Here is a 10,000-nt window from a genome sequence, read left to right as displayed (position 1 = left end):
AAGCAGCCGAAACCCAAAGAACAAAACAATGACAAAAGCTCTTTATTTAGTTGGAAGAGCATAATGGGACGCACCTGTGCCACCGTCACATGATTCACTTACGTGCTCAGTCATACTCAAAGCAGCTTCACAGAAAAGCATGACTGAGCATTAACTTTGGTTTTAATTGTATAATTTATATCATTTAAAATTAATATGCATAAATAAAACCGCAAAGTTTTTAGTTTTGCGGCTTAATGTCACTGAAAACTAAATAAAAAATAATAATATTAATTAATGAATAAATACAAATTATTAAAATTGACTTTTTACTTGTTTAAATAAAAAATATCAATGATTTGAATAATTAATATCAATTAAATTAATCTGGAAAATTAAACTGAAGTTTTTTTTAATAAATAGCTAAAATAATTGAAAAAATTTATATAATTTTTCATGAATAAAACAGTGTCATTTTTACAGCTTAATGTCACTGACAAATGAAAAAAAAGTATAATTATTGAATAAATAAATAAATGTATTCAAATAAATGTTTTACTTCATGAATAAATAAAAATATCAAATGAATTGCATAATTTATATCATTTCAATTAATATGCACGAATACAACAGTGAAGTTGTTAGTCTTACAGCTAAATGTCACTGAAAAAATAAATAAAATAATGAAAAATTATTGAATGAATAAAAATATATTTTCTACTTACTGAACGAATGAACAAATAAATATCGATTAAATTGTATAATTTTATGAAATTTAAATGAGTATGCATAAATTAAACAGATAAGTTGTTAGTTTTAGAGCTTAATGGCATTGACAAATAAAATAAAATAATTCATTAATAAAAAATGTATTAAAAAAAATTCTACTTAATGAATAAGTAAAAAAAATTATGAAAAAATATTGATGAAAAATAAAAACTGATTCACTGATCATAATAATATTATTAATATGAAAACAAGAATGTTTAAGGTGTGTTCATATATACTAATATGTCAAGGCGTTACATCAGAGAACATCTGAAAAACACAAAAAGAACAAACTGAATCATTCTGACCGAAGTTCTGATTCACTGAGACGAACCGCACAGAAGATTCACGTGATGATGGATTAAATTAAACTCAAATTAAGTCAAGTGTCTCGTTCCACATCCAGTGTGTGAGGATGAGCTTGTGAAACAGGAAGTGAGAGTATCAGTAGGAAGTGTGTGTGTGTGTGTCACTCACAGCGCAGCTCTCTGTGTTTTCATCTCTGTGAGGCACAAGGAAGGAAACGCTCTGAAGTTCCCCGGAACATTCTCCCACCGCCTGCGTCTCGTTCCTGCAGCTCGTCAGCACCGCGAAATAATGAGTGGGAAGAGGAACAGACGAACCTGCAACCAACCTGAACACAAGCACTGTGAGACGCGCGAGGAATCAGATCTTTAAAGGGGACATATCATGAAAATCTGGCTTTCTCCGTACATTTCTTTGTAAATGCTTTAATCGGCCGCTTCTACCAAAACCCAGAAAACGTGAAAAGTGAAACCCAGTAACTTTGTTCTGGTGAGTCTATCTCTGAGAGCATGTCTAAAAATAAGCTGATCTGATTTCTCTCCTTCTGACGTATGAAGAGGATCTTATTATAATATTACCGGCTCTTAATCTGCGCGTTTATAATATTACCGGCTCTTAATCTGCACGTTTATAATATTACTGGCCCTTAATCTGCACGTTTATAATATTACTGGCCCTTAATCTGCACGTTTATAATATTACCAGCCCTTAATCTGCACGTTTATAATATTACCATCCCTTAATCAGCACGTTTATAATATTACCGGCCCTTAATCTGCACGTTTATAATATTACCGGCTCTTAATCTGCACGTTTATAATATTACCGGCTCTTAATCTGCACGTTTATAATATTACCAGCCCTTAATCTGCACGTTTATAATATTACCATCCCTTAATCAGCACGTTTATAATATTACCGGCTCGTAATCTGCACGTTTATAATATTACCGGCCCTTAATATGTACGTTTATAATATTACCGACTCTTAATCTGCACGTTTATAATATTACCGGCTTTTAATCTGCACGTTTATAATATCACCGGCCCTTAATCTGTACGTTTATAATATTACCGACTCTTAATCTGCACGTTTATAATATTACCGGCTTTTAATCTGCACGTTTATAATATCACCGGCCCTTAATCTGTACGTTTATAATATTACCGGCTCTTAATCTGCACGTTTATAATATTACCGGCCCTTAATCTGCACGTTTATAATATTACCGGCCCTTAATCTGCACGTTTATAATATTACCGGCTCTTAATCTGCACGTTTATAATATTACCGGCCCTTAATCTGCACGTTTACAATATTACCGGCTCTTAATCTGCACGTTTATAATATTACCGGCCCTTAATCTGCACGTTTATAATATTACCGGCTCTTAATCTGCACGTTTATAATATTCCCGGCTCTTAATCTGCACGTTTATAATATTACCGGCCCTTAATCTGCACGTTTATAATATTACCGGCCCTTAATCTGCACGTTTATAATATTACCGGCTCTTAATCTGCACGTTTATAATATTACCGGCCCTTAATCAGCACGTTTATAATATTACCGGCCCTTAATCAGCACGTTTATAATATTACCGGCCCTTAATCAGCACGTTTATAATATTACCGGCTCGTAATCTGCACGTTTATAATATTACCGGCCCTTAATCTGTACGTTTATAATATTACCGACTCTTAATCTGCACGTTTATAATATTACCGACTCTTAATCTGCACGTTTATAATATTACCGGCTTTTAATCTGCACGTTTATAATATCACCGGCCCTTAATCTGTACGTTTATAATATTACCGGCTCTTAATCTGCACGTTTATAATATTACCGGCCCTTAATCTGCACGTTTATAATATTACCGGCCCTTAATCTGCACGTTTATAATATTACCGGCTCTTAATCTGCACGTTTATAATATTACCGGCCCTTAATCTGCACGTTTACAATATTACCGGCTCTTAATCTGCACGTTTATAATATTACCGGCCCTTAATCTGCACGTTTATAATATTACCGGCTCTTAATCTGCACGTTTATAATATTCCCGGCTCTTAATCTGCACGTTTATAATATTACCGGCTCTTAATCTGCACGTTTATAATATTACCGGCCCTTAATCTGCACGTTTATAATATTACCGGCTCTTAATCTGCACGTTTATAATATTACCGGCCCTTAATCTGCGCGTTTATAATATTACCGGCTCTTAATCTGCACGTTTATAATATTCCCGGCTCTTAATCTGCACGTTTATATTATTACCGGCCCTTAATCTGCACGTTTATAATATTACCGGCCCTTAATCTGCACGTTTATAATATTACCGGCTCTTAATCTGCACGTTTATAATATTACCGGCCCTTAATCAGCACGTTTATAATATTACCGGCCCTTAATCAGCACGTTTATAATATTACCGGCTCTTAATCTGCACGTTTATAATATTACCATCCCTTAATCAGCACGTTTATAATATTACCGGCTCTTAATCTGCACGTTTATAATATTACCGGCTCTTAATCTGCACGTTTATAATATTACCGGCCCTTAATCTGCACGTTTATAATATTACCGGCTCTTAATCTGCACGTTTATAATATTACCGGCTCTTAATCTGCACGTTTATAATATTACCGGCCCTTAATCTGCACGTTTATAATATTACCGGCCCTTAATCTGCACAATATTACCGGCCCTTAATCTGCATGTTTATAATATTACCGGCCCTTAATCTGCACAATATTACCGGCCCTTAATCTGCACATTTATAATATTACCGGCTCTTAATCTGCACGTTTATAATATTACCGGCTCTTAATCGCCACGTTTATAATATTACCGGCTCTTAATCTGCACATTTATAATATTACCGGCTCTTAATCTGCACGTTTATAATATTACCGGCTCTTAATCTGCACATTTATAATATTATCGGCCCTTAATCTGCACGTTTATAATATTACCGGCTCTTAATCGCCACGTTTATAATATTACCGGCTCTTGATCTGCACATTTATAATATTATCGGCCCTTAATCTGCACGTTTATAATATTACCGGCTCTTAATCGCCACGTTTATAATATTACCGGCTCTTAATCTGCACGTTTATAATATTCCCGGCCCTTAATCGCCACGTTTATAATATTACCGGCTCTTAATCTGCACATTTATAATATTATCGGCCCTTAATCTGCACGTTTATAATATTACCGGCTCTTAATATGCACGTTTATAATATTACCGTCCCTTAATCTGCACGTTTATAATATTATCGGCTGTTAATCTGCACATTTATAATATTACCGGCCCTTAATCTGCACGTTTATAATATTACCTTCCCTTAATCTGCACGTTTATAATATTACCGGCTCTTAATCTGCACGTTTATAATATTACCGGCCCTTAATCTACACGTTTATAATATTCCCGGCCCTTAATCTGCACGTTTATAATATTACCGGCTCTTAATCTGCACATTTATAATATTACCGGCTCTTAATCTACACGTTTATAATATTACCGGCCCTTAATCTACACGTTTATAATATTACCGGCTCTTAATCTGCACGTTTATAATATTACCGGCTCTTAATCTGCACGTTTATAATATTACCGGCTCTTAATCTGCACATTTATAATATTACCGGCTCTTAATCTGCACGTTTATAATATTCCCGGCCCTTAATCGCCACGTTTATAATATTCCCGGCCCTTAATCTGCACATTTATAATATTATCGGCCCTTAATCTGCACATTTATAATATTACCGGCTCTTAATCTGCACGTTTATAATATTATCGGCCCTTAATCTGCACGTTTATAATATTATCGACCCTTAATCTGCACGTTTATAATATTCCCGGCCCTCGAAAAAAGATTCGTTCATTTGGATGACCGAGTTCGAACAGGAGAGTCACGAACGACGGTACGCGCTCGCGTTGTGCAAGAGAGGGGTGATCAGCGCGTACACGAGCGTGATTGACACTGCTAAGACATTCCTCCTGGCTCTGATTTCTTGTTTCTGACCGGGAGCGGTGTATTTCTGCAAATGGCAATAGGACCACTGGGAGGAGCCAGAGGAGCTTGATTTTTTCACAGATTTTCTGTTTCATATTCTACTGTCAGGACATAATGACAGTTTTAACAAATATTTGTTTACAAAAGTTACCTACTGCAGCTTTAATCTGCACGTTTACACACACCAGCCGACATTTGTTTTCTCGAGCGACAACAGTGTCCAGTTCTAACGCAAAAGATCCAGCAAAGCCTGAAACTGTTCTGTCGTTGAGCACAGACGAGCACTGAACACTATTGACCAGAACATGTCACCGCTGTCTTATAAACACCTCAGGAACTGTGGACACTTGTGTAGAAGTTCAACATGATGATGAGATGATCAATGTAACTCCACAACAACTACATAAATGTCTCCACTAACATTCAGAAACTCTTCCTGAGTCTCTCCGTAAGGCTGCACTCGCTACTGGTTATTCTGGGATTCTGGATGATTGAGATTGGCCTGTTTTGTTATTGCTGGAGTTTCTGAAGCTCGTGTAAAGACTCCGCCCTCTTCTGAACGGAGGCGGAGCTGCAGCTCATTTGCATTTAAAGAGAAACACACAAAAACTGCGTGTTTTTGCTCACACCCAAAAAGGGGCAAATTTGACAAGCTATAATAAATGATCTGGGTTTCTTTTTTAGCTGAAATTTCACAGATGCATTCTGGGGACACCATAGAATTATATTACATCTTGTGAAAAGGGGCAGAATATGTCACCTTTAAACATAGTGGAACACGTAACAGGAAATGATCACACTTACTCCTGGATCTGATCCGGAGAGTCGAAGCGTCCGTCATAGTTGTAGTCGTACACCGGGCCAGTGACAACGTTAATGCCGTTATACTGAGACGCATATTTGACCAGCAGAACCTCTTGGAAATACTGCCAGAGTCCTGGAGAAACACAAAATACACACACACACTCACTGCACACACAATCACTGTACACACACTCACTGCAGAAACACTCCCTGTACACTCAACACTCACTGCACACACACTCACTGCAGAAACACTCACTGTACACACACTCACTGCACACACACTCACTGCACACACACTCACTGCAGAAACACTCACTGCACACACACACTCACTGCAGAAACACTCACTGCACACACAACACTCACTGCACACACACTCACTGCAGAAACACTCACTGCAGAAACACTCACTGCACACACACTCACTACACACACACACTCACTGCACACACACTCACTGCAGAAACACTCACTGCACACACACACTCACTGCAGAAACACTCACTGCACACACAACACTCACTGCACACACACTCACTGCAGAAACACTCATTGCACACACACACTCACTGCACACACAATCACTGTACACACACTCACTGCAGAAACACTCCATGTACACTCAACACTCACTGCACACACACTCACTGCAGAAACACTCACTGTACACACACTCACTGCACACACACTCACTGCACACACACTCACTGCAGAAACACTCATTGTACACACACTCACTGCAGAAACACTCACTGCAGAAACACTCACTGCACACACACTCACTGTACACACACTCACTGCACACACACTCACTGCAGAAACACTCACTGCACACACACTCACTGTACACTCAACACTCACTGCACACACTCACTGCAGAAACACTCATTGTACACACACTCACTGCACACACACTCACTGCAGAAACACTCAATGCAGAAACACTCACAGCAGAAACACTCAGTGCAGAAACACTCACTGCAGAAGCACTCACTGTACACACACTCACTGCAAAAGCACTCACTGTACACACACTCACTGCAAAAGCACTCACTGTACACACACTCACTGGACACACACACACTGCAGAAACGCTCACTGTTCACTCAACACTCACTGTACACACACTGGCCCTAATTTATCATTCTTGCGTAGAAACGGGCGTATATGGTGGCGTAAGATTATGCTTACACTCCTCTTACCGCCTGATTTATGAAGCTGTGCGTACCTTTGAAATCCAGGTGTACGCAATACCTGCCCTTGATAAATGCCGCGGCTGAAAACGATCGTCATTAGAATAACACGCCCCTATATATTCAAGTATCCGCTTCCCCCACGCCCTCATTTTACGCCATGTACACACGGAAGACGGCAAAAAGGAGACACTTCTCTGGAGATCGAGACCATCACCATCATGAAAAATTATTATTAAATCAAACAACAATATTGTTGATGATAAATTCAAAGTTAATTGCATTTTGTTTTTCAAAACGCTATAAATCCATCCATTTTTTGTCTAAAAAAACAACAACAAGAGAACATGCAACATATAATCAGGGACTCATACTATAAATTAATATAAATTAAATATTTGCAACTGCATGAAATAAATAAAAGCCAAACAAAATAAATAGTAAAATAAAGTAAATATTAAAAATACATTCAAATCATTTAGTAACACATTTAGGCTAATAGTCATTCGTGCCGAACTTGAAAAGTAATGATAACAATATTCAGGCCTACTATTAGGCTACGTGTTGTAGCCATTAACTAAGTGCATTTAGTTTCATATTTGTTAAAAAATAATAATGTTATTTTTTCCCCATCTATGTTGATTATGAAAAGTGAACATAGGCTAAGATAGGATGCGCAATATATCGGGAGACATGCTCAGACATGATTTTGGCCACTTAATTAAGTTTTGTTTTGTAGAAAGCCTTTCTTTAAAGTGAATTTCGTTTTGTATAAATTGTATCTTAATTTCAATATTTTTTTCATCAACCAATTGCCTGGATTTAATAAATAAGAAGCAAATAGCAGACAATATAATCATGAGTCATGACATGGAGGCGCGGGCGCGGTCCCTTGCATTGCACGTGAACTGGAGCGCATCTCATCACAAATTAACCGAAACTCAGTATATGCCTCACAGACATGAGAAATATATCTATAAAGAAAGCTTGAAATGTCTTTAATCGAAACAATTATAAACGAAAAGAAATAGGCTACTCTCTCTATAGGCGCGTTCACTACGGAGATGGTGATCATCAATTTCATCTTTGCAGACACAACACTAGTTTATTAATAGAAATAAAATACAAATTTATTTTTAAAAATGGCGTTTATCGCGTTTTGGAAAAGAGCTCCTCATATCTTTTAGTTTGTCAGTGCGTTTTGTGGTGTTAGGAATTGTTTTTCTGCGCATTTCTGCACTAACTCAAAACGTGCGTACATGTACACCACCTCCTGACCTGGCGTAGGATTTGAGCGTGCCGTACGCCAACGTCCATATTGATAAATATCAAAGTCACCGTGGTTTTGGGTGTACGCCAGGTGTACGCTGGAAATTTGGTGTACGCACTTTTGATAAATCAGGGCCACTCAAGCACACACAACCACTGTACACACACTCACTGTACACACACTCACTGCACACACACTCACTGCAGAAACACTCACTGCACACACACTCACTGCAGAAACACTCACTGTACACACACTCATTGCAGAAACACTCACTGTACACACACTCACTGTACACTCAACACTCACTGCACACACACTCACTGTACACACACTCACTGCAGAAACACTCCCTGCAGAAACACTCACTGTACACACACTCACTGCACACACACTCACTGCAGAAACACTCACTGTACACACACTCACTGTACACTCAACACTCACTGCACACACACTCACTGTACACACACTCACTACAGAAACACTCACTGCAGAAACACTCACTTTACACACATTCACTGCAGAAATACTCACTGCACACACACTCACTACAGAAACACTCACTGCACACACACTCACTGCACACACACTCACTGCAGAAATACTCACTGCACACACACTCACTGCAGAAACACTCAGTGCAGAAACACTCACTGTACACACACTCACTGCAGAAACACTCACTATACACACACTCACTGCATACACACTCACTACACACACACACTCACTGCGGAAACACTCACTGTACACACACTCACTGCAGAAACACTCACTGCAGAAACACTCACTGTACACACACTCACTGTACACACACTCACTGTACACACACTCACTGTACCAACACTCACTGCAGAAACACTTACTGCACACACACTTACTGCACACACACTTACTGCACACACACTCACTGCAGAAACACTCACTGCACACACACTCACTACAGAAACACTCACTGCACACACACTCACTGCAGAAACACTTACTGCACACACACTTACTGCACACACACTCAGTGCAGAAACACTCACTGCACACACACTCACTGCAGAAACACTCACTGCAGAAACACTCAGTGCAGAAACACTCACTGCACACACACTCACTGCAGAAACACTCACTGCAGAAACACTCACTGTACACACACTCACTGCAGAAACACTCACTGTACACACACTCACTACAGAAACACTCACTGCAGAAACACTCACTGCACACACACTCACTACAGAAACACTCACTGCAGAAACACTCACTGCAGAAACACTCACTGTACACACACTCACTGCAGAAACACTCACTGTACACACACTCACTACAGAAACACTCACTGCAGAAACACTCACTGTACACACACTCACTACAGAAACACTCACTGCAGAAACACTCACTGCACACACACTCACTACAGAAACACTCACTGCACACACACTCACTGCAGAAACACTTACTGCACACACACTTACTGCACACACACTCAGTGCAGAAACACTCACTGCACACACACTCACTGCAGAAACACTCACTGCACACACACTCACTGCAGAAACACTCAGTGCAGAAACACTCACTGCACACACACTCACTGCAGAAACACTCACTGCAGAAACACTCACTGTACACACACTCACTGC

The 10,000-nt window shown here is 39.0% G+C and overlaps 1 protein-coding gene across 1 annotated transcript in view; it reads right to left on the bottom strand.

The window, feature by feature from the left end:
• The window catches only part of LOC143748448 (venom phosphodiesterase CdcPDE-like), a 46,705-nt gene that overhangs the window by 848 nt on the left and 35,857 nt on the right, over positions 1-10,000 (bottom strand). Inside the window, exons 23-24 of the mRNA XM_077240489.1 lie at positions 5,898-6,030; positions 1,225-1,381 (exon numbers count right to left, since the gene is read on the bottom strand). Of these exons, the coding sequence (XP_077096604.1) occupies positions 1,225-1,381; positions 5,898-6,030 (290 nt within the window). The remainder of the gene's footprint in view (positions 1-1,224; positions 1,382-5,897; positions 6,031-10,000) is intronic.

Source organism: Siphateles boraxobius, unplaced genomic scaffold, assembly GCF_051911475.1.
Source record: "Siphateles boraxobius isolate OS27281-9 unplaced genomic scaffold, OSU_SipBor_1 234, whole genome shotgun sequence".
Taxonomy (NCBI): domain Eukaryota; kingdom Metazoa; phylum Chordata; class Actinopteri; order Cypriniformes; family Leuciscidae; genus Siphateles; species Siphateles boraxobius.
This window is presented reverse-complemented; position numbering and strand designations above follow the sequence as displayed.